The sequence below is a fragment of the Pimephales promelas genome, chromosome 7, assembly GCF_988280905.1.
Source record: "Pimephales promelas chromosome 7, fPimPro1.hap1.1, whole genome shotgun sequence".
Lineage (NCBI taxonomy): Eukaryota > Metazoa > Chordata > Actinopteri > Cypriniformes > Leuciscidae > Pimephales > Pimephales promelas.
Window position 1 is genome coordinate 10,594,955 of NC_142775.1, and position 18,211 is coordinate 10,613,165.

Below are 18,211 nucleotides of genomic sequence, written 5' to 3' on the forward strand. Positions count from 1 at the left end.
AATTTAACTCCAAAGTGCTTCTTTGGGGATATCCTTGGACTGGAGAAGTGTTTACGGTGTGCTGGCCCAGGATCGTAGGTGATGTACCAATATCAGCAATTACAGTCATTGGTGGAATAAGAACACCTTGTTCAGACTCGTTCGTAACAAGAACAGGAACCTTGTAGGGAGCATGAGTTGGAAATGTGATAAGACAACTCTGGACACATAGCCCACCAGGAAGAGATGATCTGGGATGTTCAATCACAGCCCACTGAACTGTAGTTGGACTGTCTATCCTGGCCGATCCCTCTAGAACAATGGTCTGACCAGAGGGAATCAGGACTGGTGTCTGACTCAACAACTTCACGGTTCCTGCTCGACCCACCTGATTTTGTTGGTGCTTCAGTTGCAGGAGCTTTAAGACGGCACAGTACCCTTGGGTCCTGGGTTGAAAATTAGAGATGTCACTCCTAATGTATTGTTCATATAAAGGCTCCAGAGTATTCATGCCGATAAGCACAACTGAAGAACCCTCAGGATGGCCATCAGGTACGACCAAGGCAAGGGTCGGTACATCAAATTCTTCTCCCAAGAATTCTTTGTGAAAGCCTATGGTCATTTCTACATACCCCAGATATGGCACTAACTGACCAGCTGCACCCTCTACCTGGAGTAAGTTGTAAAGTGGCATCACAGGGTGATTGCTGAGACTCTGGTTGTAAAAAGAGACTGGAATCGTGGTGACCTGTGAGCCAGTATCCAAAAGGCAATGATAGTTCTGTCCAGCAACCTGAACGACTGTAGAACATTTTGAACCCACCAGGCCCCTTGGAAGCTGTATATTTGCATTCTTTATCTTAGGCTGTGATATCTCTGCACACTTGACAATCTTCTTTTTTTCTTTCTTGGGACGGATTTGGTCCCCTCTGGCCCCTGTCTGTCCCACAACAGGAACCGGACTCAGTTTAAATGGACAGAATTGGAAGCAGTTTGTTGGTTGCTAGTGAACTGTTTCCTTTTACGAGCAACCAGAGCAGAATTTGGTTCATTCTCACACTGGGGACGGATGTGGCCATCCTCACCACACCGAAAACAATAACCAGGTTTGGCCTGAGTAGGTGTCGATCGATGAGGCTGCTGATTGGTGGCCCTGACAGGCGGTTTACTGTAGGTGGGAGTCTTGGGGATAGCACTGGGCGTTGACTGGCTGGCTGTTAGCATGGCTAACTGTCGCTGGATGTCAGTTAGTTGTTGAGCCAATTTCTGGGTGATATTAACCAAAGCAGTAACGGTGGCCCCATCTTCAGAGTTAACGCGAGCAGACTGGACATGAGCTGTAGCTTTCTGCCGTGTAGACCCCAGATACTGCTTCATTCGATATGCTTTTGCTGCCTCTCTATCCTCTTCAGTACGCAATAGCAGCAGCAGCTCAGAAAAAGTGGGTGGACAAGTCTTCTTTTGCTTTAGCTGGAGCTCAGCAATCAGAGAATTGTCCCAGCATCCACGACAGAACTGGTTCAATAAATGCCGATTTATGTCAGACTTTATAACTCCTCCCCTTTGCATGGCAGAATTCAGGGCAACCTGGAGCCGTTGGAGGTAAGCAGATGGTTTCTCACCAGCATCCTGAAATGTGTCCATGAATCTAGCAAACAGTTCATCCCCATCCTGAACGGTAGCATATGCAGAGTCAAGAGTGTCTAAATACACTATTGGCAGTGTGCTGGAACTCAATTGCTTGACCATATCTGCTGCTGGAGGAAGGAGGCTCTCCACTATCCTCCTAGAGCGATGGAGATCGGACACAGATGGATCTTTCAACAACAGTTCTACTCCTGACCGCCAGGTGTCATAGTCAGCCTCATGTGTAGGTCTGGGAAGGCGACCTGAGAAAACCCTGATCCTCTGGTGATGTGCTGCACTCTCCTCACTCTTTACAATGTGCTCTACTATGTGGCGCTGGATGTCAGGTGGATGGACGTCAATGTTAGGAATTGAAGGCCTCATCCCAGCCTGCACAGAATCAGAAGGATCATTGGGGTCTTCAGCGACTGACCCAGAAGTAGCAGTGTGCACAAGAGGTGCAGGGTGAAGCTTGGAGACCGAAAATCCAATCTGAGACATCATTGACTTGAGCACTTCCGTGTAATCCACCCCAGTTAATTTGGCTAAATTCTGCAAATCAGACAAATACAACATAGTTTTAGCTCGAGCTAAGCTATCTGTACAAACAGAAGATAGCTCCATAATACAACATGTATGTATCTGTTTAACTGAAACCCAGGTGTATGGCAAAATGGGACGTAGCGCTTCCAAAGCTGCACCACTAGTAAATTCGACAACAAGTGCACCATCATACTCAGACTCGGTTCCAGATATTGTCTCAATCTTATTGACTGACCCATATTTACTTAGAAACTCAATGACTTCATTACTTTCTGATTCTGTTATACCATCCAACAGTACAGCATTTGGTAATTTGATACCACGTTTCAAAAACACATCCATTTTTTTTCACTGAACTGCTATAAACCCAAATCAACAACCCAGTTGTACATTAAACTCACCCCTTCCTCCTGGCTGGCTCGCCACAATATGTAGCATGTATAAATGCTGCAATTATAGATATATCAATAGTAGACCAGTATCAGAAAATCTTGGTTCGGCTAGGAAAAGGGTGAAGTTCAATGAACACACAAACTCATTGCTGCAGTGCAGTTGTGAATTGTATTACATAAATATAGACAATTAACAATAGACAACAATACAATATTTACATGTGCACCTAGGTAGTATTCAGTTCAAAGTTATTAATGAGCGTACAACAATCAGCACTCTACTCAATGGGCAGTACTTGAAGCCACAGCAGTTACAACACACAATCTGTAAAACAGGAGTCACTTGAGTCCATGATGGAATGGACCATGAAATCAGTTCAATAAATATGGTCTGAAAGTGTGTGCAGATGTAAAAATGTCCAAAGGTGTGTGCAGATGTTTCAATCAAGCAGCTGCAGCGCCTCCTACCACACCGGTAGATGGATAAACTCCACAGAATCAGTTCGGGCCTAGCGGCTCGCCATCCATACACGGAACTTGGCCTGTACAAACAGGACCAATTAATTAACAATGGTTCCAAGTATCACAAATATATCACCATAATCATAATACCATAAAGTCTTCATATCACAATCATAATCCCAGTTCATTCATTTGATCAAATACATGATTCAATTTAAATACTGCATGTAGCAATATAAAATCAATTAACAATCAACAAGAGTACTCCTATAAATAAACAATATCAATAATAGCTTCAAAATACATCAAGATCAATGAGTAATTGACACTTCATAAGTCAACATCAATGTTAAGATAAGATGCATTGTTCATATAAATAGGCACAATATATAGTCAAATTCAGTACAAATAAACAAGTACAGCCAGCGCCAGCACCGGCTAACCAATCCATATATACAATACACTATTAGCTCCATATAATACAAACAATCAACTCACCAGTTCCTGTATCATTAAGTCACTCAAACAGCAGTCAACTGAATAGTAGAGGCATCTAAAATATTAGCAGGCATAACAGTTAAACCAGCAGTCTAATGCATGAAATATTTACAGGGCTAAATGCCTACCTGCAGCAGCTCAACACTCGCGACTCACTCGCGGCTCACATACACACACACTAAACAGCGCGCGGCCATATTTAAAGGAAAATGACGCAACTCCGGATCAAATCTCGCGATACTGACACGAAGTCTCGCGACAATGCGCACGCAGTGCGGAGCCGCGAGAAGGAGGAAACAAGGCAGAAAACACCTGGGTTACATGTACGCTACTGCCGTAGTGTTGTCTGAGCGGACAAGCACATGCTGGCCCTTGAGCACGCTCGGAAGCGGTGCAGGGCGAGCCGTACTGCCAACAGCTCGAGGCAATTGATGTGCATGAGGCGCTGGGCTCCTGTCCAGGAACCGGCGGCTGCATGCCCATTGCACATGGCACCCCAACCCGTGGTAGACGCATCCGTGGAGACAACGAGATGCCTGGAAACTCGCTGAATAGGGACCCCTGTCCGTAAAAAGCTGAGGTTCGACCACGGGAAGAAGGTTCGGCGGCACGTCGGAGTTACTGGAACTCGGAGCGAGCCGCGATGCCATGCCCACCTCGGGACTCGATCGCGAAGCCACAGCTGAAGCGGTCTCATATGAACAAACCGAGCTGCGTACCGCGGATGCCATATGCCCCAGGAGCCTCTGAAATAGTTTCAGTGGAACCGCACTCTTGCCCTCGAACTGTCGAAGACAAGCCAGCAGTGAGTGCGCGCACTCGTTCGTGAGCTGCGCGGACATGGCGACCGAGTCTATCTCCATGCCGAGAAAAGAGATCCTCTGCACGGGGCAAAGTTTGCTCTTTTCCCGGTTGACCCGAAGGCCCAGACGGGCTAGGTGCCGTAGCACCAGGTCTCTGTGTTCGCAAACCTGAGCTCGAGAGTGTGCTAGTATCAGCCAGTCGTCGAGATAGTTCAGGATGCGAACCCCGTGTTCGCGAAGGGGAACAGAGCTGCCTCGACGATCTTCGTGAAGACGCGAGGGGACAGAGCTAACCCGAATGGGAGAACGGCGTACTGGTATGCCTGGCCCTCGAAGGCAAACCGAAGAAACGGTCTGTGTCAAGGGAGAATGGAGACATGGAAGTACGCGTCCTTCAGGTCGATCGCTGCAAACCAATCCTGATACCGAACACATTCGAAAATGCGTTTGGCCGTGAGCATTTTGAACGGTAGTCGATGGAGAGAACGGTTCAAAATGCGCAGGTCCAGGATCGGTCGTAACCCACCGGTCTTTTTTGGGGACAATGAAGTAGGGGCTGTAAAGCCCGGACCTCACCTCGGCTGGAGGGACCGTCTCGATTGCACCCTTCGCCAGCAGGGTCGCAATCTCCGCTCTCAAGACTGGGGCATTGCCACCAACCATCGTGGAGCGAACTCCCCTGAAGCGGGGAAGAGACCGTGCGAACTGGATCGCGTAGCCGAATCTGATCGTTCTGATGACCCAGCGGGACACCCGGGAAGCGCTAGCCAGGCTTCCAGGAAGTGAGCCAACGGGGTCATGCGAACCACAGACGTCCCCCCGGAGGGGCAGCGAGGCGGGTCGACCGGCATGCGTGCAGGAGCTAACAGCTTCTATTTTAAGAAGCAGAACGAGTAACGGACACGGGGACTCTCACTATCAGATCATTGAGTCTCGATGACAGTGTAGAGATGCTCATGTTCCCATTCAGAAGGAACATGAAACATCCGCGAACGCTGCTCTGCATGCTGAAGCCCAGGCACACACAGAGCAGCGATCGCGACCATCAGAGAATGACATGAGACGAACGCACCCAGAAGAACACGGGCGAGTCGTCTTTAAAAAGACGTGCCGCGTGCAGCTCTTTCACTTAAAGAGAGGAGGAAATTCACTCTTTCAGCGCTGAGGCGACCAGGGAGAAGCGCAAAGTCTAGCAGACCACTGCTCAGATCGCAGGCAATGCAGAGTCTCGCTGGGTACCGCCGTCACACCAACACTGAAGAGGACGCTCGTCTCGAAGAGTCTTGAACAGTGAGAATGGCTTTCAGGAGTGAAGAGTTCTCTTGGCTCCGAAGCGAAAACATACTGCGGTTGCGTTCACTTCCTCCTTTTATACTCACGGAGTAGGGCGGAGTACGCTATGCAAATTTCCGAGAGAAACGAGACTTCCTTAGATTTCCACGACGCATGCGCGAGAACTGAACTGAAGTAGTGTAAGGAGATCGCAATTCTCGCGCATGCGTCGTGGAAATCTAAGGAAGTCTCGTTTCTGGCCTACAAGGAAGAAAAGGAATAGTCGAATAAACTCGTTATTTTTGTTTGTTTTTTCGCACAAAAAGTATTCTTGTCGCTTGATAAACATATAGTTGAGCCACGGTAGTCACTTGGGATATTTAAACATTTTCTTCATTGACTTTCTGGGCCGTCAAGAGGCAGTCCCTTAGGAGCCTATGTGGTAGTTATACAGCTCTCAAATTTAATCAAAAATATCTTTATTTGTGTTCCGAAGACGAACGAAGGTCTTACGGGGTTGGTACAGCATAGGGGTAAGTAATTAATGACTTAATTTTCATTTTTGGGTGAACTAACCCTTTAATGTTCCACTGTGTTTAGATTCCTCACGGCTAGGTTACTACAAGCAATAGCGACTGAAAGACAGCTGATAATGTTGGAGTTGTAGCTTATTGAGGTGGAAAAACAGTTCACTTTAGTGAAATTACTAAAACTGAAAGGCAGAAATGAGAGAAGACGTCGGAGGAGATGGTACGTGTGGAAATCATAGATAGTGGTGGAAATGCATGAGAAGGTACGTGCGGAAATGCATAGGAGGAAATGCGATGCTACCAAGCCGACCAATCACCGATCTTGCGGTCCACGTCGTCTATAGATTATACATAATTCAGATTATACATAATTTCAGGAGTGTTGCTTTTCCGGTTTCTCCCTCCCGCTATTAGTGCTATTTTTAATATTTGCACCCTCGTTCTGATAATTATAATACTCTTATAAAGAAAGTAAATAAAGAATTAATCTAAAAATAAACTGTTTTTTTATTTCATTGTTAATATATATGTCTATATTCTTTTCTTTCTTTTTTGCTCGCAATGGGCTATATGCACAGCTTCACTACTTCCTAAACTTCAGCCAGCTCCTTGTTTCCTGTCTGCCATTATTGGCCAAATTGATTAATTCAGGTGTGCTTGTCCTCAGTAGTCAAGGCAACAATAATCAGACACACCCGAATTAATCAAGTTTGGCCAATAATGGCAGGCAGGAAACAAGGAGCTGGCTGAAGTTCAGGAAGTAGTGCAGCTGTGCACTCATTATGCTTCTGCGTCAACTCCACGGCGTAGCTACGTCGTCACTACTACGCCGTCGTGGCCGTTTTATACTTCTGCGTGAGGTTGTGGTGCTTCGCGGTGCATTTCGCCGCCAGAACGCTAGGGGGGTTCGCGAATCTCTTTGGTTCCGTGCGCCGCGAGCGAAAGAGAGATAATGTTGTTGCAGCTGCCAGCTGGAGCTAATGGGCTCTATGCACGGCGGTATTCCCGGTGAAGCATTAGGGATGCTCGATAACTTCCGCCGATCGTAGAGTCCAATGCAATACCAAGAATTTATATTGAATTTTATACTCCATGGTTATACTAACGAAACGTTAGTCACAAAAACAGATAAAACAGACACCCCTCGTTGTGTTTATGCTTCTTTTTAAAATTATATTAAATAAATATAACTATATATAAAATTACATCTAAATGTATGTTTCATTTCAAAGACTGGAGGACAGTACATTTTGAAGACTCTGCCATAATCCCGTTTTCCTCGGTTTTCCTCCGCTTTAAGGCCAATTTATACTTCTGCGTAGGGTGCGCACAGTAGGTACGGCGTAGCATACGCACAGACGCGTCCCATACCGCGTACCCTTCCGCGTTGCCTGACGCGCACCTCTTCAAAAATGTAACTACACGTCGCGACGACGCGGACCGCAAGATCGGTGATTGGTCGGCTTGGTAGCGTCGTATTTCCTCATACGCATTTCCGCACGTACCTTCTCCTCCGACGTCTTCTCTCATTTCTGCCTTTCAGTTTTAGTAATTTCACTAAAATGAACTGTTTTTTTCACCCCAATAAGCTCCAACTCCAACATGATCCACTCTCTTTCAGTCGCTATTGCTTGTAGTAACCTAGCCGCGAGGAATCTAAACACAGTGGAACATTAAAACCCTCCGCCGCCTCCTAGCGTTTCGGAGCAGTACTGCAGAGCAACCAATACCTGAACGCAGAAGTATAAATGCTCACAATGGCGTCGCCTACGTGCGAAGCCAACGCCGTACACTACGGCGTACCCTCGACGCAGAAGTATAAATTGGCCTTTAATCTACACAACCGGAAATGGACGAGCATCCAGGCTTGCGTCAAATGCGGAATTTATGCGTGCATATAGCCCATCGTTGAATAACAAGACGACACAAAACTTTATATCCCCACAGAATCAACACGGATGTCCAAGGGCCCGTTCCACCCATAGACAGTAAAATAAAGGTTCCACCCGAGCTGCCATAACGATAGCTGTTCGGAATGACTTGAAGGATTTTTTTCAGTCTCCACATGGAACTGTGCTATGGCAGGATAATGTGTCCCGTGGCAGACTTGGTTAGTACTGTTACGTATTATCAATGATGTAACCGTGAACATTGTATTGAAAATAAACAACAAACTGTGTTTCAAAACAAACGTTGATTTATTGATTGATTGAAGTTTATTGCGAGAAAGAAAGAAAAGAATATAGACATATATATTAACAATGAAATAAAAAAACAGTTTATTTTTAGTTTAATTCTTTATTTAACGTTACTTTCTTTAAGAGTTTTATAATTAAAAGAACGAGGGTGCAAATGTTAAAAATAGCGCTATAACAGGAGGGGGAAATCGGAAAAGCTACACTCCTGAAATTATGTTTAATCTGACCAATCAAAGCCCTTGCTGTCTGCGTCGCCTCGACGCGTAGTTACACATTTTTGGAGGTGCACGTCGAGCTACGGCGGAGGGGTCGGAGAGGGGTTCGCGTCGACGGATAGGTGTCTGCGGGGGTACGCCGTCGATTCGACGCAGAAGCATAAAAACAGGCTTAATGAGGCACGTCAGGGTACGCTGAAGGTACGCACAGCCTACAACTACGGCAAGAGGTCGACGCTGAAGTATAAATTGGGCTTAACTAGGGGAGCGCGGGGCACAACCTAACGCTGGGTTAAATGTAACACGGACTTTTTACATAGTTCGTCAGGATCAAACCGGCCGTCTTTCCGCTCTTTTTCTCTTGCTGCCAGAAGACGGTCTCCCGCGAATTTGCGGAAAGTTTTGATTACATTTCTTGAAGATACTGGACAAAGAGTGTTTTGAGACCATAAAAGTACATTTTTTCAACATTTTTTTTTTCGGTTTCTGAGTTGGGTGTATACTTTTCCAAATCTAACTTTATATTGCCTTAATCACTGTCTTGTTGGCTCAAACATAGCACCGTTTTGAAACATGTCAGCAATTCCTATAACGACTGTTAGCTAGGCTTAAAATATGTAATACACAGAGGGGTTAGTTGTAACACAGTGTTTCACCTAAGCTGCCAAGTGTACAATGATAATCAAATGAAAAAGGAGCCACACAACTTTTCAGGTTTGAGTATACATTTAACTTTGTTGGACTTGCACAAACAATGTTGGTTAAAATTTAGTATACTATGAATGATAACTTGTTTATTTATTAAAAATATGGCCTGTTTTTAATTCAATAAACCCTTTAAATATTTATTTTAAGCTCATTTGTATTATTATTACTGTTATTAATAATAATAATAATTGTACATGCAGCTGGCACACACAAATCTAATTTAATTGCAATTACAATATTTTATAATTTTATTTATTATTATTTCTTGCAAAACAGTGCAGCCCTTTTTTATGTCTCTATCCATGATATTAATCCACAATAGAAGGATGATTGGATGAGGGATGGATATGGATATCTGTCTACAGATGCACAAACAATATCAAACTATACAAATAAAATAGTACTGAATTATGTGTGTTACACACAAGTGTTACAACTAACCCCTCTGTCTGTTACAATTAACCCCGCATATGGGGTAAGTTGTAACATTTGCACTTCTGTCACTTTCAGTCCAACTGTATGAAAATGGTAGGTCCTAGAAAAAAAAACTTTATGTGTTCATTTGTAGCAGAGATTTGTATGTTGCTTGTGGAAAAAAATTATTAATCTAACCTAATTATTTTTTAATTAATTGAGCCAAAACCAAAATGCGTTAGGTTGTGCCCCGCTCTCCCCTATACTTGTCTGCCTGTGATGTTTTTCTTCATAAGTGTAGCCTACGTAGTTTAAAGGAATGGTTGTGGGTAGGTTTAGGGGCAAGAGTCATTTTACATCTCTCTCCATTATCTTTATTGTTATCCTTTTTATATTCTGTATAAAATGGGTATGTTTAGGTTTGGGAGTAAGGGTTAAGGCATCTTACATTTATCTATAAAATGGTAAAAGGGAAATTATACAGATATCTTTATATGAAAAATACGTAATCAGTTAACGTTGTGTAGCTGTAAAATCGTAATAATGTTATGCTTAAATGTTGCAAATGTTGTAGAAAACATACATTATATAGATCAGTGGCTATAGCTTTTCAGTCAAAAGTCAAACAGTAAATTGATCTTATATTGTCTTTAATTTATTCTGATTAGGTATCATCATGGACAATGCTAAGAATATTTTATTTATTGATTATCAAGGATTTTTTGACCATTGTTGTTTATATCTAGTAAAATCTGGTGCATAATTATTTAGTGATATTCATTCAAAACGATTTATTTTGTATTTTAAAAGCATTTTAGAGCCATCAGTTTTACACAAAGTGCCAACACCGCTTGTGAAGCTGAAGGTAAAAGTACAACGGGTAAAAACAATATACATTTCTGTTCCAGGGATGTTCTTTAAACTTTTAGTTTAGCTTTGTAATGTGTTAGGGTGAAATGTCCATCATAACAAACTCCTTGGCATGATTTATCAATTATTTTGCTCCTCAAACTTGCAAGCTTATGTTAGCTTGAGGTTAATACTTTTAATTTTCATTGTAGAACATGTCTTGTCACTGAGCTTTATAATATAATCAGGTATCATAAGGTTAAATCATCAGGTGTGTGTCAGCATTTCAATATCATGGATAAATGAGGCCAGGCCAGGAGAATGTGAAAGTGATGTTGCTTTTAAGATAGACAAAAACTTTTACAGTATAAAGAATAAACATGAGAAGTACATTAGCTTTTAGTGGTGTTGAATTGTACATCCCAAACAGTGACCACAAACTCTTGTTGCAAAAGCAGTGCATTTTTTATTTCTATTAACAAAGCCATTGAAACAAAGTTGTGAAATGTAATGTTTTCTTCATTAAGACTTTGGATGATTGTAACACATTTCAAAAATAGGCACAGTTAGCAAAGATTCTGTAACCAGTATATCTGTCCCTTGCAATGGGGGTTGCCTTGCTCTTACTTTGAGTGACAGGGACAGCCAGTCTCTCCTTTTGGTCATCAACAGGTTAATGATTGCCATAAGGGTTTTCAGCATTGCATGTCATTGAATCGGGCTTGAACATAACCATTTACTTACAACAATGAATCCAAAAACCCAATGTAGTAAATAAACTCCATCGTGAGGCTAAGGCATATCAAGCTTGCATTAACTTGAGAGAGGGGGCCACTGAGTAACAGGTGTGAAGTTGCATAAAATGCATCGCTTTCCCATGATGCTTTGACCAATTGGGAGTGGCTTGAAAGTGATGATGCAGTCTAGGCTTGAGGTATATAAACTAAAACAACTATATTAGCAGTTCTGAGCAGTTGGAGCATTCCCAGCCTTGCCTCGGGTGTAGGGATTGCAAGGGAAAAGCAAAACTACACGGTGTAGACATTGTGTAGTTTTGTTTTTTGGGTTATAACGGGGCCCAACCGTTCTCACCTTGGATTTTCTGGAAACGTTTTGGATAAGGATTGTTGCTGAGGCACTAGCCACCTGGGCACAGTCCCATCAAGTATAGGCAGCCTTGTGATACAAGTAAGTGGCATTTACACTGTAGAACACAGCCATTAAAGCAAGTCTTTCTATAAGCTACAATGATGCATGCTTGGACACCTTTTTAAAGCAAAATAACAGTGCTGTGGCTTATAATGTGTTATTTGTTTGAGGTTTTAGAAGGGTGACGAGATAGTGTCAAAATGTGTTACTTCTCAAGAATATTATAAAACATAATGAATCTCAAGGTTATTAAATGTTGATTTTGGAATAGCCAAGAATAGCCTGTGATAGCATTAGAGTGGTGACCTAGCTGGGCCATGATGTCTTTTTAAGGGAATCAGCAGCAGAGATATCAGTTGCACCTCCAGCTATGTGCCACATGGTGACTGTCAATCAAACAAGGGACAGATTATTTTTGGAGACTGCCATTTCTGTCATACTGAATATCAGTCTTCATACATGATGCCATTTAGTCTGAATTAAAATTGTATTGGCATTTTCTGTCTATTATTGATATTTATTACACAAATCTTTTGACTGTGATTGTGAGTCATATTAAGGGACAATGTGTGTCCGCACTTACCTGTTGGTTTTCTGCATTAGGCTTATGATGCAGGCTTATTTCTTTCTTTCTTTCTTTAACAATTTCAACTGAGTCCATTTTCATTTCAGCTGAGTCATTTAACACCATTATGGTTTAATATAATCCAATATATCGTTTTTAATATCAAATTAACATTGTTGATCAAATATCATGTTGTCTTAGTTTTATACAAGATCACACAGACTAAAGATGAATAATATTGTATTATGTATGGGAAATATCTGTACAATGAAGCTATTTGAAACAGATATATTTAGAGATGAAGTTTTTCATTTAAAGCACTAAATCCTCATGGCTGTTTGATGACCAACTTTCAGAAGCTTGACATTTTTTTATTAAGATATATATTTTATCTTAAATATCTTTTATTTGCACATAATATAAAGATATATATTAAATGTCTTCATATTAGGCTATTTTACCTCTACATTTACAAACTATACTTGTTTGATATTTTTAAATGAAATGTGCCCACACAGGCCTACATTTGTGCTTTGAAACTACAAGAATGCAAACTATTTTGCTGCTTATATGATTTCTTTTTTTAACATTGCATGTCAGATGTTATAAGAAAAAGGTCACCTAAAGCTCCCAAATTAAGTCCTATTTTCTTTTGTAAGCCAATGATAATTTGAAACATTGGCTACAAGATCCTATTATGCCAAATGTTTAATGTTGAAATAGTTTAGTCGATTACTTTTTAGTTGTTGTATTTTTATTAGCCTTATCTTACAGCTCACAGTTGCTGTTTAACACATTTCTAACATTTTCAATTGGGTGCTTGACCTGACACTCAACAGCTTCACCGTTCACAGTTCTCACAAATGACAAGCTGCTGATGGCCAGGTGTCGGTGGGGGTGTTAGTGATTAGTCAGTTCATTTCTTTTACAGCTAAAAATAGCCCTTCCAGTTTGTCATGTAACAGACAGTAATGCTGTTGTATTTCTAATTGATTCATTGGGAATTCAACAATTATCTGGCTATAATATGGTATTCACTACTCTATTCTGTTCTTTTCTAGGGCGCCTTCCATCATGTCAACACAAGCTCCAACATTTACACAGCCGCTTCAGAGCGTTGTGGCACTTGAGGGTAGTGCTGCAACGTTCGAAGCTCAAGTTAGTGGTAAGGACTGGTCAGGTCATTAGGAAACTGGAACCCTAACCCTAACTGGAAAGATTTAGATTTGACTATTTTAACCCCACCTTTGTTAACCCAAATTTTAAATAAAAATTTGATACCTGCAAAAAAGAAATTACATCCAATAATATGAGTTAAAATTAACACAATGCTGTTTTGGTATTGATGAAGGTATTGATGAAGGGGAACTTGAGCCTTGCTGATGAGGCTATGGTGTGATATTTGAAAAATATTTGAGAAATACTATTCTAGAATAGCTTATTAATAATTTCCTCCGATATTTTTCTATAGGTAATCCAGTTCCAGAGGTGAGCTGGTTTCGTGATGGCCAGGTTCTTACTGCTGCCGCTCTGCCCGGCGCTCAGATCTCGTTCAGCGATGGCCGCGCTGTTCTGATGATCCCCGCCGTGACAGCCGCACACAGCGGAAGATTTTCTGTGAGAGCTACCAATGGCGCTGGACAAGCCACTAGCACAGCTGAACTGCTGGTTACAGGTAAGCCATCACTTTTGAAACAACTTTTGTACTTTTCTGCCAGTCACTTTTTATGTCAAACAAAGATAAAACTATTTCTTTGCTTGCCTCAAAGCCGAAACTGCGCCACCAAACATCATTCAAAGACTACAGAGTATGACTGTGAGACAAGGGAGCCAAGTGAGACTGGATGTTCGAGTTACAGGAATCCCTGCACCTGTGGTGAAGTTCTACAGAGAGGGAGCTGAGATTCAGAGCTCTGCTGACTTTCAGATTGTTCAAGATGGAGACCTTTACAGTTTGTTGATTGCTGAGGCCTTCCCTGAAGATTCTGGAACGTATTCTGTCAGTGCTTCTAACAGCAGTGGACGTACTACTTCTACAGCTGAACTTCTGGTTCAAGGTTTGATTTTCACTGCGTAATGAAATAATTTGACATTTTTGTAATATGGTGTGTTCTTTAAATATTTCCTTTTTTAATGTCAGGTGAGGAGGTTGCAGTGCCTGCAAAGAAGACCAAGACTTTTGTTTCAACTTCTCAGATTTCACAGACTCGCCAGGCTAGAGTTGAAAAGGTATTTAACATTCGGACAGAATTACACATTTGGCTGACAGCAAAATACCATGTTAACTCTGTTATTTGTCCTTCACAGAGAATGGAGGCCTCGTTTGAGTCCACAGCCATGATGGAAATGGAAATGGAGGATGCTGATTTGGCTCACAAGACACCACCTCGTGTGCCACCAAAGCCGACTTCCAAGTCCCCAACCCCACCAACAGGGGTGTCAAAGGTTGCAGCTACGCGCCATCAGTCACCCTCTCCTGTGAGGCCTGTTAAAGCCCCCATTCACACACCTCACAGGTGAAGTATATTTTCAAAATCATTACTACTCAGTAGTAATATCTTTTTACAAACACCTTTTTCGAGTGCACATATTGCAGATAACTGAACTAAAATCAATAGTGAAAATGATTGCTATATAATGGAAAGTAATTTGTTCCCTCACCCACACTTATGAAAATATAAGTGTAAAGATGAATCAGTGTTCTGTTTATTTTATGATACATTAAACATCTTTTTTTCCTGTTTTATTTTAGGCCTGCTTCCCCTTCAAGACTGTCTGTGTCCCCTATCAGACCAGTGAAGTCTCCAATGACTATACACAAGCAAGTCGCACAGGCTGCAGATGTTCTACCTCCTTGGAAGCAGGAGGGGTATGTGGGAGAGTCCAGCTATACCAGCATGACTACTGGGGCCTCATATGTTCAGACCTCCTCCACATTTGTCCATAAGGAGCAGCAATGGGAAGGTTCTTTTGCTATGCAGCAACAAGCCAGTGGAGTTGCTGTCAAAGAAGTAGGTCTATTTTTGCTACTATGACCTCTAGTGGGTAAAATGAAACATTCTGTCTTTGTGATAATATGAAAGAAAAACTATTCATTACTTGGAATTTATTTTAAAGTAATGAATAATCAAAACATTCTAATTAGAAAAAAAGAAGTGCTTAAATATATATTTTGAAATAAACAATAAAAGTGTAGCAATATGTGTGTGGTCACTGACAAAAGGCCATTTGGAGGTATTTACGATAATTCATTGTCTAGTGCAAACAGACTGAGTTGAAAAGGAGACAACACACATTATTGAGATTACCATTACCTAAAGTGCAACGGAATCCACTTCAGAGGCAGTGGGGGGAAGTGTGATTGTTTTCACACCATTTTTCAGTTGTCACTCCTTAAATAATCACACTTCATTTAGAAATTTTGAACTGTTTTAATGTAATTTAACTGATTTAATATATCAACTGGACATACACATGTTAATAAATGTTTTCTTCCATCTGAATAAATTTGCTCCACACTATGAAACCACATTACTGAAATTACATTACTTTTATTAGAAAGATAGTACGTCTAATGTTTTTTTGTCCATTGTCAAAGTTTGTGTTCATTCTCTGTGCACAATATTTTCTGCTTCTTGCTCTTAAAGTGAGAAAAGTGATTATGCCTACAGGCCTAATTGTTTCTAGAAGTCGAGCAGTTGTGTTTTTAAAAGGTTTAGTACTCACAGAAATGTATTAATCATCTTTGTTTTGAATCTCTTGAATAGAGGTAAGCATGCACAGTGACAGACAAACAGTGAATCCTTCAATAAATATATTATAGCACCAACTTTTTAGTCAGCAAAAATATATGATCTAAACACAAACTATATGTGCATAAATATGGATCAGATAACTAAAATGTCCTGCTTTGTCAGTAAGGCAGGTAAAGGTAATTGAGCGTTTGACCAAACAGTGAGACTGAGTTATTTTGTGTATATAAGCTGACTGTGATGGATGTACACAGTTGCTGAGCTCTAAAGATAGCTTGTGTCATGTGATGGTCTTATAATAGAATGATAAAAAAGTGTGCCAAGAATTGGACACTGTTTGCTGAAGCTATTTTACCAGTGAACATACTAAATACTCGTTGACTTTAAAATTAGGATTCAACCTCACATTGATCATTAGGATATCTTAGGTAATATACTAAATTTTAATTAATTGCAATTCAGGTTGAATTTATATTTTGTTATAATAATACAGTTTATGATAGCTGCAAAACAGGGGGGATTGCACAATCTTGTGGAGGTAGCTTGGGACACACAGGTATGTTGTGTAGATTTATATAGTTAATCTGACTGAAATCATCTCGAATTATTCCACTTACAATTTCGCCCCCTGCCTTTTGACCGTTATGAACACAACCAGTCCTGTACAGATCTCACTTGCTTCGCTGAGGAATTATTCTCTTTAACCATTTTTCCTCTTTTACCCATTAATCATTCATCTTAAACCATTTATATTTTACTGTTACAATCTTCTGATTTGTATTTGGTTTTCCATCTCAACCACTCATGCTTGAAAAATTGAAGCAGAAAGATAATAAAATAATAATAATTATGTAATAATACATTTTCATTTTATTTTTTTATTTTTTGCAATTTAGATTGTTGAGACTGCAGCAATCCCATCCCTAACAAAAGAGCCAGTGATGCCGCCAACTATTGTGGCTGTGAGTAAATGAGCACTTGTACACATGAATGTGTACAACACAGAGTAAACATTTAATTTAAATTAAAAGGTTAAGATCTCTTGCAAGGTTCAAATATTTACTTAGATTTTGAAATTCTGTTTTTTACTTTGGCCAGGGTTTAAAGAATGTGACTGTTACGGAAGGAGAGTCTGTCACTCTGGAGTGCCAGATTTCAGGCCACCCCACCCCAGCTATTATGTGGTTCAGAGAAGATTACAGAATTGAGCACTCCATTGACTTCCAGATTACTTATGAAAGCAGCTATGCTTGTTTGGTGATCCGTGAGGCCTTTGCTGAAGACAGTGGCCGCTTCACTTGCACTGCTACCAGTGAGGCTGGAACTATCAGCACCTCCTGCTACCTGCTTGTCAAAGGTAAGATCATGAATCATAAAATAGACCACGAAATATGACTTGGCTTGAAACAAAATGATCCGTGCATTTACGGACTAATTTTTAATTTTCAGTCTCAGAAGACATTGAAAGCCGAGAGGATTTCTCTACTGTTGCTGAACACATTGAAATGTCTGCTCAGGATAGATGGTGAGTTAATAGACTCCTTTGTGGTATAAAATTATATTAAACAATATAAGAATTTGCAATCTGAGTCCTTGGTATTTCACAAATAGGGTTACAGTTGAAGCAAAAGAGGAGAAAATGTCTGAAATAAGTGCAGTCTCTGAGCATATGGAAGGTGGAGCAGGTGTTGCCCCTTTCTTTGTGAAGAAGCCCACCGTGCAAAAGCTTGTGGAGGGCGACAGCATAATCTTTGATTGCCAAGTTGGAGGAAGCCCCAAGCCTCATATTTACTGGAAGAAAAGTGGAATTCCACTTACTACTGGATACAGGTATGGTTTATACTGTACAAATATTTTGTAAAATATTGCCATACTTTTTCATTAATGTGAATAAAAAGTATTTAGACTGCTTAATAATGAATTAGCAGACAAACAAATGATTTTTGTGCTGGTTTTATCTCTATTGCGACTTAGTTTGCGAAGTATTTTTATGTATTGTCTTCTGTTTGAGTTCAGTTTCATGTGAACTATGAACTAAATATATTAATAGGAAATAAACTCTAACTCATATATCCTCTAGGTACAGAGTAGCCTATAATAAGGACACAGGAGCATGCAAGCTTGAGATCTCCATGACATTTGCGGATGATGCAGGAGAGTACACCATCTTTGCTAGGAACCCACTTGGAGAGATCTCTGCATCAGCCATGCTGCTTGATGAAGGTTGGTTTTTGGGGTGAGTATTATAAAATGCAA

The 18,211-nt window shown here is 41.0% G+C and overlaps 2 protein-coding genes across 2 annotated transcripts in view; one reads left to right on the forward strand and one right to left on the reverse strand.

The window, feature by feature from the left end:
- Positions 1-942: 942 nt before the first annotated feature.
- LOC148978298 (paraneoplastic antigen Ma3 homolog) lies at positions 943-2,106 on the reverse strand. The gene has a single exon (XM_089133640.1). It carries the CDS (start codon positions 2,104-2,106, stop codon positions 943-945), a length of 1,164 nt encoding a protein of 387 aa, XP_088989766.1.
- Positions 2,107-13,277: 11,171 nt separating this feature from the next.
- ttn.1 (titin, tandem duplicate 1) overlaps positions 13,278-18,211 on the forward strand; it is a 156,072-nt gene continuing 151,138 nt past the window's right edge. The window contains exons 1-11 of the mRNA XM_089133043.1: positions 13,278-13,368; positions 13,675-13,878; positions 13,973-14,260; positions 14,344-14,432; positions 14,511-14,719; positions 14,956-15,214; positions 16,852-16,917; positions 17,054-17,312; positions 17,405-17,480; positions 17,567-17,785; positions 18,036-18,178. Of these exons, the coding sequence (XP_088989169.1) occupies positions 13,278-13,368; positions 13,675-13,878; positions 13,973-14,260; positions 14,344-14,432; positions 14,511-14,719; positions 14,956-15,214; positions 16,852-16,917; positions 17,054-17,312; positions 17,405-17,480; positions 17,567-17,785; positions 18,036-18,178 (1,903 nt within the window). The remainder of the gene's footprint in view (positions 13,369-13,674; positions 13,879-13,972; positions 14,261-14,343; positions 14,433-14,510; positions 14,720-14,955; positions 15,215-16,851; positions 16,918-17,053; positions 17,313-17,404; positions 17,481-17,566; positions 17,786-18,035; positions 18,179-18,211) is intronic.

What these genes read in the sequence shown, in the direction of transcription:
- LOC148978298 (XM_089133640.1), bottom strand. Translation starts at nt 2,106, where the DNA reads ATGTCTCAGATTGGATTTTCGGTCTCCAAGCTTCACCCTGCACCTCTT.